This window comes from Bombina bombina, chromosome 4 (assembly GCF_027579735.1).
Source record: "Bombina bombina isolate aBomBom1 chromosome 4, aBomBom1.pri, whole genome shotgun sequence".
NCBI lineage: Eukaryota > Metazoa > Chordata > Amphibia > Anura > Bombinatoridae > Bombina > Bombina bombina.
The window spans coordinates 587789192-587807356 of NC_069502.1; the positions used below are offsets into that span (position 1 = coordinate 587789192).

An 18165-nucleotide genomic window follows, 5' to 3' on the forward strand; every position below is an offset into this window, starting at 1 on the left:
CTATTATCAATGTTTCTTCGTTCTCTTGCTATCTTTATTTAAAAAGCAGTAATGTAAAGCTTAGTAGGTGGCCCATTTTAGGTTCAGAACCTTGGATAGTGCTTGCTTATTGGTGGCTACATTTAGCCACCAATAAGCAAGCGTAACCAAGGTTCTGAACCAAAAATGGTCCAGCTCCTATGCTTTACATTACTGCTTTTTAAATAAAGGTAGCAAGAGAACGAAGAAACATTCATAATAGGAGTAAATTTGAAAGTTGCTCAAAATTGCATGCTCTATCTGAATCATTTAAGAAAAAAAAATATGTTTAGTGTCCCTTTAAATACTAAATAAAGTATCTTGAAGTAGAATTAGCTGCTCTTATGCACTATCCTTGCAGCGATGCAGTGGAGAATTCAGAAGCGAGGAGATTTCAATAAATCGTTAATTACTGACAACTGCAGAGTTTTCAACCGCACATTCAAAATTGCAGGGCAATATATTAAAGCAGCATAAGGACTTAATAAGAACAGCATACTCCGTCTCCTTATCATGTAGCACATAAGCTCTTGTCCTTTTTGTTTTCATTCTGGATAACATATTCTTTATGTAGTTTATCATCACGGCACCCGTTTTCTGTAACAATCTTCAGAAGAACAACATCAGCTCCATTATTGTGTCTATATCCCATTGCTGCAACTTAAAAAAATGAAGAAAGTTCTTGTTAACGCTTTATTATTTTTTTCTTCTATCAATAGTAATTTCAGAGTGTAACAAAAACAGAATTTATGTTTACCTGATAAATTACTTTCTCCAACGGTGTGTCCGGTCCACGGCGTCATCCTTACTTGTGGGATATTCTCTTCCACAACAGGAAATGGCAAAGAGCCCAGCAAAGCTGGTCACATGATCCCTCCTAGGCTCCGCCTTCCCCAGTCATTCGACCGACGTAAAGGAGGAATATTTGCATAGGAGAAATCATATGATACCGTGGTGACTGTAGTTAGAGAAAATAAATCATCAGACCTGATTAAAAAACCAGGGCGGGCCGTGGACCGGACACACCGTTGGAGAAAGTAATTTATCAGGTAAACATAAATTCTGTTTTCTCCAACATAGGTGTGTCCGGTCCACGGCGTCATCCTTACTTGTGGGAACCAATACCAAAGCTTTAGGACACGGATGATGGGAGGGAGCAAATCAGGTCACCTAGATGGAAGGCACCACGGCTTGCAAAACCTTTCTCCCAAAAATAGCCTCAGAAGAAGCAAAAGTATCAAATTTGTAAAATTTAGTAAAAGTGTGCAGTGAAGACCAAGTCGCTGCCTTACATATCTGATCAACAGAAGCCTCGTTCTTGAAGGCCCATGTGGAAGCCACGGCCCTAGTGGAATGAGCTGTGATTCTTTCAGGAGGCTGTCGTCCGGCAGTCTCATAAGCCAATCTGATGATGCTTTTAAGCCAAAAAGAGAGAGAGGTAGAAGTTGCTTTTTGACCTCTCCTTTTACCAGAATAAACAACAAACAAGGAAGATGTTTGTCTGAAATCCTTTGTAGCCTCTAAATAGAATTTTAGAGCACGAACTACATCCAAATTGTGCAACAAACGTTCCTTCTTTGAAACTGGATTCGGACACAAAGAAGGCACGACTATCTCCTGGTTAATATTTTTGTTAGAAACAACTTTCGGAAGAAAACCAGGTTTAGTACGCAAAACCACCTTATCTGCATGGAACACCAGATAAGGAGGAGAACACTGCAGAGCAGATAACTCTGAAACTCTTCTAGCAGAAGAAATTGCAACCAAAAACAAAACTTTCCAAGATAATAACTTGATATCAACGGAATGTAGGGGTTCAAACGGAACCCCCTGAAGAACTGAAAGAACTAAATTAAGACTCCAAGGAGGAGTCAAAGGTTTGTAAACAGGCTTGATTCTAACCAGAGCCTGAACAAAAGCTTGAACATCTGGCACAGCCGCCAGCTTTTTGTGAAGTAAAACAGATAAAGCAGAAATCTGTCCCTTCAAAGAACTTGCAGATAATCCTTTCTCCAAACCTTCTTGAAGAAAGGATAGAATCTTAGGAATTTTTATCTTGTTCCATGGGAATCCTTTAGATTCACACCAACAGATATATTTTTTCCATATTTTATGGTAGATTTTTCTAGTTACAGGCTTTCTGGCCTGAACAAGAGTATCAATGACAGAATCTGAGAACCCTCGCTTTGATAAAATCAAGCGTTCAATCTCCAAGCAGTCAGTTGGAGTGAGGCCAGATTCGGATGTTCGAACGGACCTTGAACAAGAAGGTCCTGTCTCAAAGGTAGCCTCCATGGTGGAGCCGATGACATATTCACCAGATCTGCATACCAAGTCCTGCGTGGCCACGCAGGAGCTATCAAGATCACCGATACCCTCTCCTGTTTGATCCTGGCTACCAGCCTGGGAATGAGAGGAAACGGTGGGAACACATAAGCTAGGTTGAAGCTCCAAGGTGCTACTAGTGCATCCACTAGAGTCGCCTTGGGATCCCTGGATCTGGACCCGTAGTAAGGAACCTTGAAGTTCTGACGAGACGCCATCAGATCCATGTCTGGAATGCCCCACAATTGAATTATTTGGGCAAAGATTTCCGGATGGAGTTCCCACTCCCCCGGATGAAATGTCTGACGACTCAGAAAATCTGCTTCCCAATTTTCCACTCCTGGGATGTGGATTGCAGACAAGTGGCAGGAGTGAGTCTCCGCCCATTGAATTATTTTGGTCACTTCTTCCATCGCCAGGGGACTCCTTGTTCCCCCCTGATGGTTGATATACGCAACAGTCGTCATGTTGTCTGATTGAAACCGTATGAATTTGGCCTTTGCTAGCTGAGGCCAAGCCTTGAGAGCATTGAATATCGCTCTCAGTTCCAGAATATTTATCGGGAGAAGAGATTCTTCCCGAGACCAAAGACCCTGAGCTTTCAGGGGTTCCCAGACCGCGCCCCAGCCCACCAGACTGGCGTCGGTCGTGACAATGACCCACTCTGGTCTGCGGAAGCTCATCCCTTGTGACAGGTTGTCCAGGGTCAGCCACCAACGGAGTGAATCTCTGGTCCTCTGATCTACTTGTATCGTCGGAGACAAGTCTGTATAATCCCCATTCCACTGACTGAGCATGCACAGTTGTAATGGTCTTAGATGAATTCGCGCAAAAGGAACTATGTCCATTGCCGCGACCATCAAACCTATTACTTCCATGCACTGCGCTATGGAAGGAAGAAGAACAGAATGAAGTACTTGACAAGCGCTTAGAAGTTTTGATTTTCTGGCCTCTGTCAGAAAAATCCTCATTTCTAAGGAGTCTATTATTGTTCCCAAGAAGGGAACTCTTGTTGACGGAGATAGAGAACTTTTTTCTACGTTCACTTTCCACCCGTGAGATCTGAGAAAGGCCAGGACAATGTCCGTATGAGCCTTTGCTTGAGGTAGAGACAACGCTTGAATCAGTATGTCGTCCAAGTAAGGTACTACTGCAATGCCCCTTGGTCTTAGCACCGCTAGAAGGGACCCTAGTACCTTTGTGAAAATTCTTGGAGCAGTGGCTAATCCGAATGGAAGTGCCACAAACTGGTAATGCTTGTCCAGAAAGGCGAACCTTAGGAACCGATGATGTTCCTTGTGGATATGAATATGTAGATACGCATCCTTTAAATCCACCGTGGTCATGAATTGACCTTCCTGGATGGTAGGAAGAATTGTCCGAATGGTTTCCATTTTGAACGATGGAACCTTGAGAAATTTGTTTAGGATCTTGAGATCTAAGATTGGTCTGAATGTTCCCTCTTTTTTGGGAACTATGAACAGATTGGAGTAGAATCCCATCCCTTGTTCTCCTAATGGAACAGGATGAATCACTCCCATGTTTAACAGGTCTTCTACACAATGTAAGAATGCCTGTCTTTTTATGTGGTCTGAAGACAATTGAGACCTGTGGAACCTCCCCCTTGGGGGTAGCTCCTTGAATTCCAGAAGATAACCTTGGGAGACTATTTCTAGCGCCCAAGGATCCAGAACATCTCTTGCCCAAGCCTGAGCGAAGAGAGAAAGTCTGCCCCCCACCAGATCCGGTCCCGGATCGGGGGCCAACATCTCATGCTGTCTTGGTAGCAGTGGCAGGTTTCTTGGCCTGCTTACCTTTGTTCCAGCCTTGCATTGGCCTCCAGGCTGGCTTGGTTTGAGAAGTATTACCCTCTTGCTTAGAGGATGTAGAACTTGGGGCTGGTCCGTTTCTGCGAAAGGGACGAAAATTCGGTTTATTTTTAGCCTTGAAAGACCTATCCTGAGGAAGGGCGTGGCCCTTACCCCCAGTGATATCTGAAATAATCTCTTTCAAGTCAGGGCCAAACAGCGTTTTCCCCTTGAAAGGTATGTTAAGCAATTTGTTCTTGGAAGACGCATCCGCTGACAAAGATTTTAGCCAAAGCGCTCTGCGCGCTACAATAGCAAACCCCGAATTTTTCGCCGCTAATCTAGCCAATTGCAAAGTGGCGTCTAAAGTAAAAGAATTAGCCAATTTAAGAGCATGAATTCTGTCCATAATCTCCTCATAAGAAGAATCTTTATTGAGCGACTTTTCTAGTTCATCGAACCAGAAACACGCTGCTGTAGTGACAGGAACAATGCATGAAATTGGTTGTAGAAGGTAACCTTGCTGAACAAACATCTTTTTAAGCAAACCCTCTAATTTTTTATCCATAGGATCTTTGAAAGCACAACTATCTTCTATAGGGATAGTAGTGCGTTTGTTTAGAGTAGAAACCGCCCCCTCGACCTTGGGGACTGTCTGCCATAAGTCCTTTCTGGGGTCGACCATAGGAAACAATTTCTTAAATATAGGGGGAGGGACAAAAGGTATGCCGGGCCTTTCCCATTCTTTGTTTACAATGTCCGCCACCCGCTTGGGTATAGGAAAAGCTTCGGGGGGCCCCGTGACCTCTAGGAACTTGTCCATCTTACATCATTTCTCTGGAATGACCAAATTGTCACAATCATCCAGAGTAGATAACACCTCCTTAAGCAGAGCGCGGAGATGTTCCAATTTAAATTTGAATGTAATCACATCAGGTTCAGCTTGTTGAGAAATTTTCCCTGAATCTGAAATTTCTCCCTCAGACAAAACCTCCCTGGCCCCCTCAGACTGGTGTAGGGGCATTTCAGAACCATTATCATCAGCGTCCTCATGCTCTTCGGTATTTTCTAAAACAGAGCAGTCGCGCTTTCGCTGATAAGTGGGCATTTTGGCTAAAATGTTTTTGATAGAATTATCCATTACAGCCGTTAATTGTTGCATAGTAAGGAGTATTGGCGCACTAGATGTACTAGGGGCCTCCTGTGTGGGCAAGACTGGCGTAGACGAAGGAGGGGATGATGCAGTACCATGCTTACTCCCCTCACTTGAGGAATCATCTTGGGCATCATTTTCTCTAAATTTTGTGTCACATACATCACATCTATTTAAATGAGAAGGAACCTTGGCTTCCTCACATACAGAACATAGTCTATCTGATAGTTCAGACATGTTAAACAGGCATAAACTTGATAACAAAGTACAAAAAACGTTTTAAAATAAAACCGTTACTGTCACTTTAAATTTTAAACTGAACACACTTTATTACTGAAAATGTTAAAAAGTATGAAGGAATTGTTCAAAATTCACCAAAATTTCACCACAGTGTCTTAAAGCCTTAAAAGTATTGCACACCAAATTTGAAAGCTTTAACTCTTAAAATAACCGGAGCCGTTTTTATATTTAACCCCTATCCAGTCCCTGGTATCTGCTTTGCTGAGACCCAACCAAGCCCAGAGGGGAATACGATACCAAATGACGCCTTCAGTAAGCTTTTTCTATGTATCTGAGCTCCTCACACATGCATCTGCATGCCTTGCTTCCCAAAAACAACTGTGCAATAGAGGCGCGACAATGAGGCTCTGCCTATGATTAGAGAAGGCCCCCAGTGAAAAAGGTGTCCAATACAGTGCCTGCTGGTTATTTAACATAATTCCCAAGAATAAAATAACTCCTCAAAGCTATAAACTATTAAAAATGCTTATAAATCAATCGTTTTAGCCCAGAAAAATGTCTACCAGTCTTTAAGCCCTTGTGAAGCCCTTTATTCTTATTTAATAAAAATGGCTTACCGGATCCCATAGGGAAAATGACAGCTTCCAGCATTACCAAGTCTTGTTAGAAATGTGTCATACCTCAAGCAGCAAAAGTCTGCTCACTGTTTCCCCCAACTGAAGTTAATTCCTCTCAACAGTCCTGTGTGGAAACAGCCATCGATTTTAGTAACGGTTGCTAAAATCATTTTCCTCTTACAAACAGAAATCTTCATCTCTTTTCTGTTTCAGAGTAAATAGTACATACCAGCACTATTTTAAAATAACAAACTCTTGATTGAAGAATAAAAACTACATTTAAACACCAAAAAACTCTAAGCCATCTCCGTGGAGATGTTGCCTGTACAACGGCAAAGAGAATGACTGGGGAAGGCGGAGCCTAGGAGGGATCATGTGACCAGCTTTGCTGGGCTCTTTGCCATTTCCTGTTGGGGAAGAGAATATCCCACAAGTAAGGATGACGCCGTGGACCGGACACACCTATGTTGGAGAAAACATAAATTTTAATATTTCCTTTCAGGGAATTTACAGCTACTGATTGGCTGTAGTGGTTTGCTTCTTGAACAACAAAACTGTGTGTAAGGTAAATGACAAGAAACGTAGCGATTTTAACAAACTATACATTAACAAAAATGTATTTTTCTTGCAGGACAGTAATGGTAAGTATTAAAGAAAGTGTATATACACATGTCTGAAACTTAGGGCATGTAAACATTATGGAACCTCTCACACAATCTCCTGCTCCTCTGAGAAACTGCTCAAATACATAGCAGATGCAGTTAACCCCACGGCTCCCAAAAAGGCTAAAACTGCAGTTCCCTCTGCTACTGGGTTAACTTAACTGCATCTACAATGTTTTTTTAATTTATATATATATATATATATATATATATATATATATATATATATATATATATATATATCTGTGTGCAACTGTGTATGTGATTGCATATTATATATGTGTGTGTGTGTGTATGTATGTGTGTATATATATATATATATATATATATATATATATACATATATATATATATATATATATATATATATAAAATTGTGTGTGTGTATGTGGCTTATACTGCTTCATTTGTTAATCATACCACTGTCCACTGTTAGAATGACTGTCCAAGAAAACATGACAATGTTGTGTGTCATAAGACCTAATTGGCTAGTGGCTACTATTTAATCACATCACAGGCAGCAAATTTTACTATTTTGTGGTTTGTATTTTTATGCTCCAAGAGTGTATTGGACATTGAGAAACATGTACATTAAGATTTTGTAGTGTTAAATAAACTTTATAATGCAAAATGAAGGTGTTATAGTCATTTATAAGAAAATCGCGATTAAATCACAATCACGTTTAAAAAAAAAATAGATTTTTTTTTGCCCATATCACCCAGCCCTAATTTACAGGATAATGTCCCTTTAAGATAAGACTGGAGAAGTAACCAGGATTAACATAGGGAAATACATTAGTATAAAGGCAGGGTCAGCCACAAGATTTACTTGCAGTGGGGAAAGTTATGGTTAATTGTGGTGTGAGAGTAAAGTCATGGTTAGGGTTAAAGACCCTATATAATAAAACTAACAGTGTAATATCAGATGGCATCATACGTTCCTAGGATTTAGCCCTTGTTTTCTTGCTATAGCTTTCTGTCAGGTGTAGCTTTATGTACCTGAGAGAATTGTAGAATGCAATGGGTATTTTAGACGTCCAGCTACAGCAGCCTTTCATAAAACAAAAGATATGCTTGAGAATTGAAAACTCGAGACTCTGAAACCATCTGTACATGCGTATCGCTTACATACACCCACTGACTTGATGTTGCACCAGCTCTCTCTTTTATTCCTGCAAAGCAAACACACAAATAAAGAAATATCCCTAAAACTATAAAATAAGTACACTGATAAGTTAGCATACACTTAACAAGAAGTAATACAATATAGCAAATCAGGTATGACCAGCACTGACAGTTTTAATTATGTATAAAATAAATGTTACTATAAAAGTTACCATTTCTGTATTTTATGAAAACTACATATTTAGTATATAGTTAGCACTTTAGAAATTCAATTTGTAACTTGGTCACAGTAGGTGCTCGGTTAATTCTGTCAAGAGTTGTAGCCGGAACAGCTGCATATGTCATTGAAAGAAAAACAATGGAATAAGTGGTCAAACTCTGAATTTAGTAGGTAGAAGACTCGGACATAAATACCACTTTAGACAATTTATAAATGCAGCACTCTCACAGCAGCTGTAGAGAATGTTAATATATTATATCTAAATTAAAACAGAGAAAAACATCCAAGGGAGGGCATAATGTTATTAAAAATGCTGGCAACGCTCAGACCAGCAATATGTCCAACATAATCACTAGAAAGGCACCTTGACCCAGTAAAAAGAGATAAAAAAGAGATAAAAAACTTTATGCTTACCTGATAAATGTATTTCTTTCCGGATATGGCGAGTCCACGGCATTATCAATTACTGTTGGGAATATCACTCCTGGCCAGCAGTAGGAGGCAAAGAGCACCATAGTCAAGTCTGTTAAGTATCACTTCCCTTCTCACAACCCCCAGTCATTCGAACGAAGGTAAATGGAGAAAAAGGAGTAACACAAGGTGTAGCGGTGCCTGAGGGGTTAGTTAAAAATAACTGTCTTACTAAAAAAGGGCGGGGCCGTTGACTCACCATATCCGGAAAGAAGAAATGTATCAGGTAAGCATACATTTTGTTTTCTTTCCTAAGATATGGTGAGTCCACGGCATCATCAATTACTGTTGGGAACCAATACCCAAGCTAGAGGACACAGATGATAAGGGAGGGACAAGACAGGTAACCTAAACAGAAGGCACCACTGCTTGAGGAACCTTTCTCCTAAAAGAAGCTTCAGCCGAGGCAAAAGTATCAAATTTGAAACATTTAAAAAAAGTATGCAGAGAAGACCAAGCTGCAGCCTTGCAATCTTTCCACAGAAGCTTCATTTTGAAAGCCCAAGAAGTAGAGACAGCCCTAGTAGAATGAGCTGTAATCCTCTCAGAAGGTTGGTGTCCAGCAGTCTCATAAGCCAAACGAATTAAACTTCTCAACAAGAGAGAAAAAGAAAAAGCAGAAGTTTTCTGACCTTTACGTTTCCCAGAGAAACAAACAAACAAACAGGGCAGAAGACTGGCGAAATTCCTTAGTCACCTGCAAATAGAACTTTAAGCACGCACAACATCCAAGTTGAGCAACAACGTTATGAGAAGAAGGAAGATAACATAGAGAAGGAATCACAATTTCCTGATTAACATATAAGTCTGAAACCACCATAGGAAAGAACAAAGAACTGCCTTATTGACAATAAAGAGAAGATAAGGCGAATCCCACTGCAAGGCTGAGAATTCCAAAACTCTCTGAGCAGAAAAGATAGCAATAAGAAACAAAACCTTCCAAGATAACAAATTAAAATCTATGGAATGCAATGGCTCAAACGGAGCCTGCTGTAAAACTTTAAGAACAAAGTTAAAGCTCCTTGAAAGAACTACAGACTTAAACACAGGCCTAATTCTGATCAAGGCCTGACAAATAGATTGCACATCTGGCACGTCGGCCAGACACTAATGTAGCAAAAAGAAAATGCAGAAATCTGACTCTTTAGGGTACTGACTAATAAACCCTTCTCCAGACCCTCCTGGAGAAAGACAAAATTCTAGGAATCCTGACCCTACTCCAAAAGTAGCCCTTGGATACACACCAATAAAGAGATATACGCCATAACTTATGGCAAATCTCTCTACTAACAGGCTTACAAGCCTGAATCATGATCTCAAAGACCGACCTTGAAAAACCACGCTTAGACAGAACTAAGCGTTCAATCTCCATGCAGAAAGCTTCAGAGAAACTAAAGAATGGGCCCTGAATTAGATGGTCCCACCTCAGGAACAACCACCCAGGTGGAAGAGATACATCCCCGCTAGGTCGGTATCTAGATCCTGCGAGACTATGCAGGAACTATAACAAATACAGAAGCCCACTCCTACGTGATACGAGCTAAGACTTGTGGAAGAAGAGCAAAATGAAGAACAGGGATGTCAGACTGAAAACCCAAGAACCGTCAGAGATTTTGACATAGCAGCCTGCTGATGTGTAGACCTTTAAACGAGAAAATCTGGCGCACTGCCATCTCCAACTCCAGCAGACCTCATTGGAGGGTTAACCTGGAAAACACCTCAGGGAGAAGCATCCACTCCCCGGAATGAACTGACTCTCTAGACGTCCGCACCTGTCATCCACTCCTGGAATGCGATAGACAACAAATGTGAGCGTCCACCCACCGAACGCCAATCACGGCTAAGGAACTCCAGTTTGCTTCCAGGTGGTTGATGTAAACCAACTTCAAGATTGATATGGAATAGCAGACTCTTCCGAAGTCCATAGTCACCAACCTAAGAGGCTGGCATCCATGGTCAACATTACTCAGGAAGGTCTCCTGAAGCATGTGTCCCGAGACAGATGCTCCTGCGAAAACCACCACATGAAAGAATCTCATGTCGATTGCTCCTCCAAAACCACAGGCATCCTGCAGCAACGGAGGACTTAGCGGCCCAAGTCACCAACCCTAGGCATTAAACTGCACAGGACCATCCTCAAAGAAGAAGGACTCCAAGAGTGCAGAACAACTCCTTCTCAAAAAGGACTGGAAAGAAAAGAACCGAACCTGTAAAAACAGTAGAGAAACTACCTGCCGATAAGGATCTACCGCGAAGCCTCCCTCAAGGAAGGCACACAATATCAAACTATGATACGCGGCCAAAGATCAATAGATCCGACAGATCCCTGACTCTCGCTCCCGGCAACGGACCCAGCACCAAAAGTGACTGATAATGCCCAAAAGGACAAAGGAATAAAATTCCCCTACCAGGAAGGAAAAAGGAGGGAACCAGCCCCCCAAAAAAGTTCGGGTCCAGGACGCAGACGCAGCCCCCTTCCCGAAGACTAAGGGTACTCCCAAAGAGAGACCCTCCACTGAAAAGTACAGGGATGGCATGTCACAACAAATTCATCCCACGCAAGGCAGGGGGGGACAACCCCACTGAGCAGAGGAAGAAAAGTACCTCTCATCATCAGGCGGATACTATGGATGAAGATCCCTTAGGCAAAGGTATTTGCAGGACCAGCATAATGAGATTACAGCCACAGCTGTATTTGAACTCTTGACCCTCAGGTTTCAAGGAAGCATAGACCGCCACTAAGCCATGGTGGAGCACCATCCAAATCCACCCCAAAGAAGGGAAAATAAAACCAGCACAGCACATCCGCGCCGTCCCAAACCACCCGAAGGGATCTGGTACAGAACTCCAAAAAGTCCAGTCAAAGACAAGGACCAGGACAAATAAACCCGAACACCCAGAACTCGGAGCCGGCTTACAAACGTACTACCCCTGAGGAACCACCAGGCTACCCCTGGAGCAGACTTCCCACCCCAGGCGATGCATCACAGATATATCCAAGGCACCTTGGACACTGAACTCTCATGTAAGAGTCCCAGACACAGAGTGCTTAAGACACCCACAACAGGAAACAACTCCCGAATTAAAAATGGTGCTAGGCAATGATGAGAGCCACACAGCCACTCTGGCTGACCCTAAGGCACTAGGGACAACAGCACTAAGTCCATCCAAAGACTGAGGGTTTCAAGAAACAGAGCTCAACCCCAGATATTCTGGATTGAAAATAGGACCATAGTCTCTAAAATCCTCTCAGGATCCTTCTCCTGGAAGCCTGTACGGTTCGAGGAATAACCAATGAACTAACATTCTAAACCCAGACGGGTAAAAAATAAATAAATGTCTAAGTAGGGGCAAAAACAGGAAAAAGGGAAAACACCCTAATCTGCAAACTCCAAATATATGGGAGCAGAAAGTGTTTAAAGTGGCGGCGCTGTGTCACCTACAGGGAACCACGCTGCTAACCAAGCTGATAACCATTTGTTCCAGAAATTGTTTTAACTTTATGCTCTAGATAAAGGCTTCTTTTAGCTGAAACACGTTGAGCTGTATTTTAAATAAAACCTGAAGCTGCACCCGAAAACACCTTTGTGACTTTAATAAAAGGCTTATTTTAACTGCAATCTCATGAGTATAACCAGTTTGTGCGCCTACCACATTGTCTAAAATCTGCTACACTATTGTGAGCTCTTTTATCTTGGAGGTGAAAGCAACAAGGATGATTCAGAGGACGTGGGCAGCTTGGTTCCCTGGAGGTGACATTTTTAACACTTTATGCTTCTATACACGGATTGGGAGAACCAGGGCTGGCAGCGAGCACCTGAAGGGAAGTGCTAACATTGCTTCATACTTTATCCTTTCTAAAATCAAAATATATGGGAGCAGATGGAATCCTGGAAGTAGAAAAACCCAAAGGTCCTACTTCCTGAAACAGCTGACCAAGGCCAACCCCAAAGAAAGGAGACAAAAAAGGGCCCAATCAGCCTCAACCAGAAGGAAGAGATACTGTCATCAAGGAAAACAGATCCAAAAAGGACAATTCCAAAGAAGACCTTAAAGAGAAGATGAGGAACATTACCCAGAGCAATCCTTAGCAGGATCCGCTCTGGACCCTCATCAACATATAGGAACAGGACAGCGAGGACTGAGTGCACTCCTTTGGTCGCCTGCAAATCACGATTTAGGCGAGGTTACTTGTAACCCATCAGTGAAAGGGTACTCGCTGTAAGGAACACCTAGTCACCCTGATGCTCCTCAAAAGTAGAGATGAGAACCATCTTGTCGTCTGGGTACATATGTCGCCCTGCATGGGCAGAGCCTCATAAATTTATTGAAGCTCATGGAAGTTCCACTTCACGAAAAAACTTTGGGAGAACCAGGGCTGGCAGCGAGCACCTGAAGGGTGCTCGCTTCATACTTTATCCTTTATCCTTTCTAAAATCAAAATATATGGGAGCAGATGGAATCCTGGAAGTAGAAAAACCCAAAGGTCCTACTTCCTGAAACAGCTGACCAAGGCCAACCCCAAAGAAAGGAGACAAAAAAGGGCCCAATCAGCCTCAACCCGAAGGAAGAGATACTGTCATCAAGGAAAACAGATCCAAAAAGGACAATTCCAAAGAAGACCTTAAAGAGAAGATGAGGAACATTACCCAGAGCAATCCTTAGCAGGATCCGCTCTGGACCCTCATCAACATATAGGAACAGGACAGCGAGGACTGAGTGCACTCCTTTGGTCGCCTGCAAATCACGATTTAGGCGAGGTTACTTGTAACCCATCAGTGAAAGGGTACTCGCTGTAAGGAAAACCTAGTCACCCTGATGCTCCTCAAAAGTAGAGATGAGAACCATCTTGTCGTCTGGGTACATATGTCGCCCTGCATGGGCAGAGCCTCATAAATTTATTGAAGCTCATGGAAGTTCCACTTCACGAAAAAACTCTAGCAAAAAACAAAAGCATAATTCGATCTGAAGAGGACCCAAAGAGAGACTAACTCCTCATCTGAGTGAGAAACTCACCATCCAACCAGGCAGCCAGTTACACCGGCACCACGTGGATGATATAAGCCATAAGGAACAGAGTTTAGAGCCCGACCAGGACCAGCCTGCTACATAGGGCATTCAAAACCGACCCAAACCACAGAAAAATCAAGATCCCATAGTATCAACAAAACTAAGGACATACCAATGTACTGAAACCTTAACCTGCGACTTCCACGGAAGTGCTCAAGCGACCACAAAATCGTCAGTATCAAATTCCAGAGAAGAAATGTTTCCCAAAAGAAAATTATAACAAACATGAGCTTCCAAAAGAAATAAAAACACATCCTACCAGATCAAAGAAAAAGAAGGCAGCACCCGCAGGTGAACGCCCAAGAAGAATGGGTACACTAACAGGACCAGCCAATCAGAGACCCACTTCCTTCAAAGCTCAGAACTGGAATAAGATACCCCAAGAAAAAGGAGACGATAAGGAGATTAACTGCATCCCCACACGTCTAACCCAGCTTGCCGTCTGGAACAGAAGACCGCAGATCCCCCAACTTATTAGGACTGGAATCCTCCAGCACCGCCAAAACATGCCGCAGCAGGACGCAAAGGCGTGCCAGTCTATAACGAAAAGCAAGACTTACCTCCGCCGGGGCAAGTGACGACTCCGGCCTCGAGGGTTAGACCCCTGAAGCTTCAGAGGAAACCGCTTCCCCAGATGGCTGACCTGACCCAGACGATCCCACGCCTGATGAGCCCTGGTTATCAGAACACTGAGAGTATCTCAGCAACGCCTCCCTCTCTGGAAGATGTAAATGTGCCAACGCCATAGATATGGCCATGCGGAACCGTGCCGTAACCTCTGGAGGAAACAAGCCGCCTTCTGTAGAAGGGGTAATGGCATTAGGGACACCTGCTTGCCTAGCCAAGGAAGGTTCTAGGGGATGCTCCTCACAGGATATGGGATCCCCAGGAGTGGGTGGATCGACAGACTCTAAGTTCCCTGTTCAGGGAGAAGAGAGCACTCTAAAGCAGCATTCGGAACATAAATGATAGGCATGGATTACCTGGGCCATTTCATACTCTTTGCAAGAAGTAGAATCTGAATCAGAGACATCCGTCTCTAAAAAGTCAGAATCCGCCATAACTTGGTGATAGATAATTATGGATAGAAAAAAATAAAACGGCACCTTACACCCCCCAATGGCTGGGGTACTCACCACCTCCTGTGACCCAGACAACTAGCGAACAGATTCTCTCTGTCGCCACACGGTCAGGAATACGGAAATGGAGAAAAGAACGTGACCACACCTAGTCACAAGGTACACCGTGCAGGCCAGAAAAAGGGTGCCAAGGCCACCAGGTCCCACGCAACCTGATAAAAAAGACTGTTATGTTCTGATATAGCCATGAGCCCAATTTACACTACACATTAGCAGACAGAATCACATAACAAACATGATTAAAGTCCTCCCTGTTCAATAACCCCCCTCAGGAGATATTAACCCATGATTCCATAAGATAAAGGAGTCCCACTGAGATTTCACGATTTATAACAAACACTTATCACCTATACACATAAGGACCTTACGAGGTCCTCTCAACACTGACTTCTAATTCTATTTTATTATATCCCTTATTTTCCTTCATGTTGAGTTTTCATATCTACTCACCACCATCTAACTAAACTTGCTCTAGGTCTCTTGACACCTAGAGGTTATTATCATTAATACCACTTTTTATCATCATATATAGATAGTCTATTTTCATAGTTAATCATATTTCACATATTTATATGTAGCTTCACTTATGCACACATTGATATATACTGATTTTGATATTATGGCCAGTCTAACATTCATTAGTTTATTAGTATATAGATGTGAGTTACAAATTAACTTGGCCATGGTTTCACTTTAATCGATAGTGTTTGCCTTAGACGATGGGGCGATTATGTTCTTGCCCCCTCTCTGAACATGCGCTCTTGTCTCTCACATAGCGTATTGTTAAGATAGGTACCGCTCTGTTTTGTCTCTTATTCTCCCAGTGGGGCTCTTATATTTATTCCATTAAGCAGGCACATATTATTCTATTATCGTGCAGTATGTCTGTATGGGTTTGCGGGCACGCTCTGGTCCGGTCCAGCCCATCCCCTTTCTATAATAAGGTGAAAAATAGTCGCACCACTGTATTGCCAAAAGTTCACAAATTTATTGAGCCAATTTCCAAAAAATCAACAACGTTTCGGACACAAGTCCTTAGTCATGTGTCCGAAACGTTGTTGATTTTTTGGAAATTGGCTCAATAAATTTGTGAACTTTTGGCAATACAGTTGTGCGACTATTTTTCACCTTATTACTTTTATTTGGGTGATGTGCAGTGCCCCTTAGTTTGCACACTGTGTAAATCCCAGGTGCTGGATCTTTGGAACTGTTACCATCCCCTTTCTATGACATCCTGACAATTTAGGCCAATCACACAACAGTTACACACACATCAGTACAGGACCTATCACCATTCGCTATGCACGCACTGCGTCATTTGACCCTTACACTCACACACAGGTGCAGGATGCCGTTGTGTAAATTTCAACACTATCATAACTATCACTACAAGCAACCGGGCTACAATATCATAGTAAGTACATAGTACGGTTAAGATGACTATATAATAATATTATCGCTCACTGCTCAGCTTCTATTTAGTGATCATACATAGAGTCCGTTTACAGGGAATCTACTATTGACAACTCCCTATCTCGTACAACCATGATCATAATATTATCTGTTTAATGATCCTGGTATTGCTTTTGCCATTGTTGTCTCTAATATACATAAACATCAGTTGATACTAAAAAGTATTGATTTGTACTAAAGTTTACTGTCTTTATTATTTTTATGGGAAGATCATTTACTGTATGATGTCTCTGTTTCCTTCAATGTTTTTAATACTATTATATGAAATAGTTATTTTATTATCATTTATTTTTTGTGTTATAATTGAAATGTCAATTATCTCAATAATTTGACAAATAGAAATGATGAGTTTCCATATTGTACTGATATGTATTTTTATTGTTCACCTGCCCTGCCATTGTGTTTATATATGTTATGTTTTGTTTATATTGTGACATCATTTTCTGTGGGCCATATATGATTGGTCATGACTCATTTGATGATTTTACCGGGCAACACCCATTTCAAGTGTAGCCAATTACAGTGATTATTTAGTTTGTTTGCATGGTATATGTAGCAAGTGTTTTACATTCAATTTTATTAAGCCTGATGAAACAGCCACTGGTGGCTCAGTAACGTGTTGCATAATTTTTATCTTTTTAAATAAAGTAAGTAATTTTACTTACCACTTGCTGCCTGCTTTTTGCTATACCATCTACTCCTTACATCTGTCTATGGACCATTGAGAGTTCCTGGATGCCAGTGATCAAGTCTACTGGGTAACCAAATTGATCCCAGTTTGCTTCAACAAATAATACCATACATCCGCCGGAGGCCAGTCTTCTGGGTGACTGTTTTTGATCCCAGACTGTTTTATCTACACCACTAGGGGTGACATATTTCATGTGAGTGTAATCATTACACCTCTAACAATCCAAATATTCTCTACAATATTGGGCCATGTGGCGCTTCTGTCTTCTATTTCCTGCAGAGTCCCACTGATACACTGACTTCTTCGTTTACATTACATTCACATAATCAAAGTAAAATGAAACAATCTTACCGGAATCTACGCCGTGGAACAGGAACACGGCCCTTCAAGTGTGACAGATTGTAGCTTCGCTTCTGACATGGACTTGAATGAAGAAAGCAGACAGTGAAACCCGTCAACACTGATTGCTGAAGAGCTGTTAACATAAGTTGGGATGGTTTCTCAGAAAGACTCTCCCTGCATCTCCGGATTCTAACATTCATCCATGCTCTCACTGAGAGGCTGACAGGATTACTTAAAACTCAAGTCCCATTCCGAAGAGTACTACCCTCCATAAGAGACCATCTTAAATCTTCCGACACTTCTTTGCCAACCTCCTGTGACGAAAGGCAAAGAATGACTGGGGGATAAAGGAAGGGGGGGGAGGTATTTAAGCCTTTGGCTGGGGTGTCTTTGCCTCCTCCTGGTGGCCAGGTTCTGAGTTCCTAAAAGTAATGAATGCAGCTGTGGACTCTCCCCGTTTATGAAGAAAATACACGTCCTCCAGGACTATGGTCACCATGAACCGACTCCCTTGTACCAAGGAAGAATGAAACCACTGGTTACCATTTGAAGGACGGTACCCTGAGAAATCTTGTTGAGACACTGTAGATCTAACATAGGATGAAAAATTCCCTCTTTTTCAGGAACCACGAACAGGAATGAATAGAATTTTAGACCCTGTTCCCTTACAGGAACTGGAACTATCATCGGGACGAGAAATCACAAACACACTTCAAAAATGCCACACTATTATCTGGCTTACAGATAAAATTGAGAGGAGAAACCTGCCTCTGGGAGGAAGGTATGAATTCTCTGTAGAAAACCTGAGATA

The 18165-nt window shown here is 42.1% G+C and overlaps 1 protein-coding gene and 1 non-coding gene across 3 annotated transcripts in view; both read right to left on the reverse strand.

The window, feature by feature from the left end:
• Positions 1 to 283: 283 nt before the first annotated feature.
• USP45 (ubiquitin specific peptidase 45) overlaps positions 284 to 18165 on the reverse strand; it is an 879557-nt gene continuing 861675 nt past the window's right edge. The window contains exons 18-19 of one of the 2 annotated variants that reach the window (XM_053710569.1): positions 7823 to 7995; positions 284 to 672 (exon numbers count right to left, since the gene is read on the reverse strand). In XM_053710569.1, coding sequence (XP_053566544.1) covers positions 7865 to 7995 — 131 coding nt within the window. In that variant the 3' untranslated portion in view covers positions 284 to 672; positions 7823 to 7864. Of the gene's footprint in view, positions 679 to 7822; positions 7996 to 18165 lie in introns of both variants that reach the window. The other variant, XM_053710568.1, reaches the window with a different exon arrangement.
• On the reverse strand, positions 13511 to 13624 carry LOC128658575 (U5 spliceosomal RNA). The gene has a single exon (XR_008402249.1). It is a non-coding gene; the product is annotated as a U5 spliceosomal RNA (small nuclear RNA).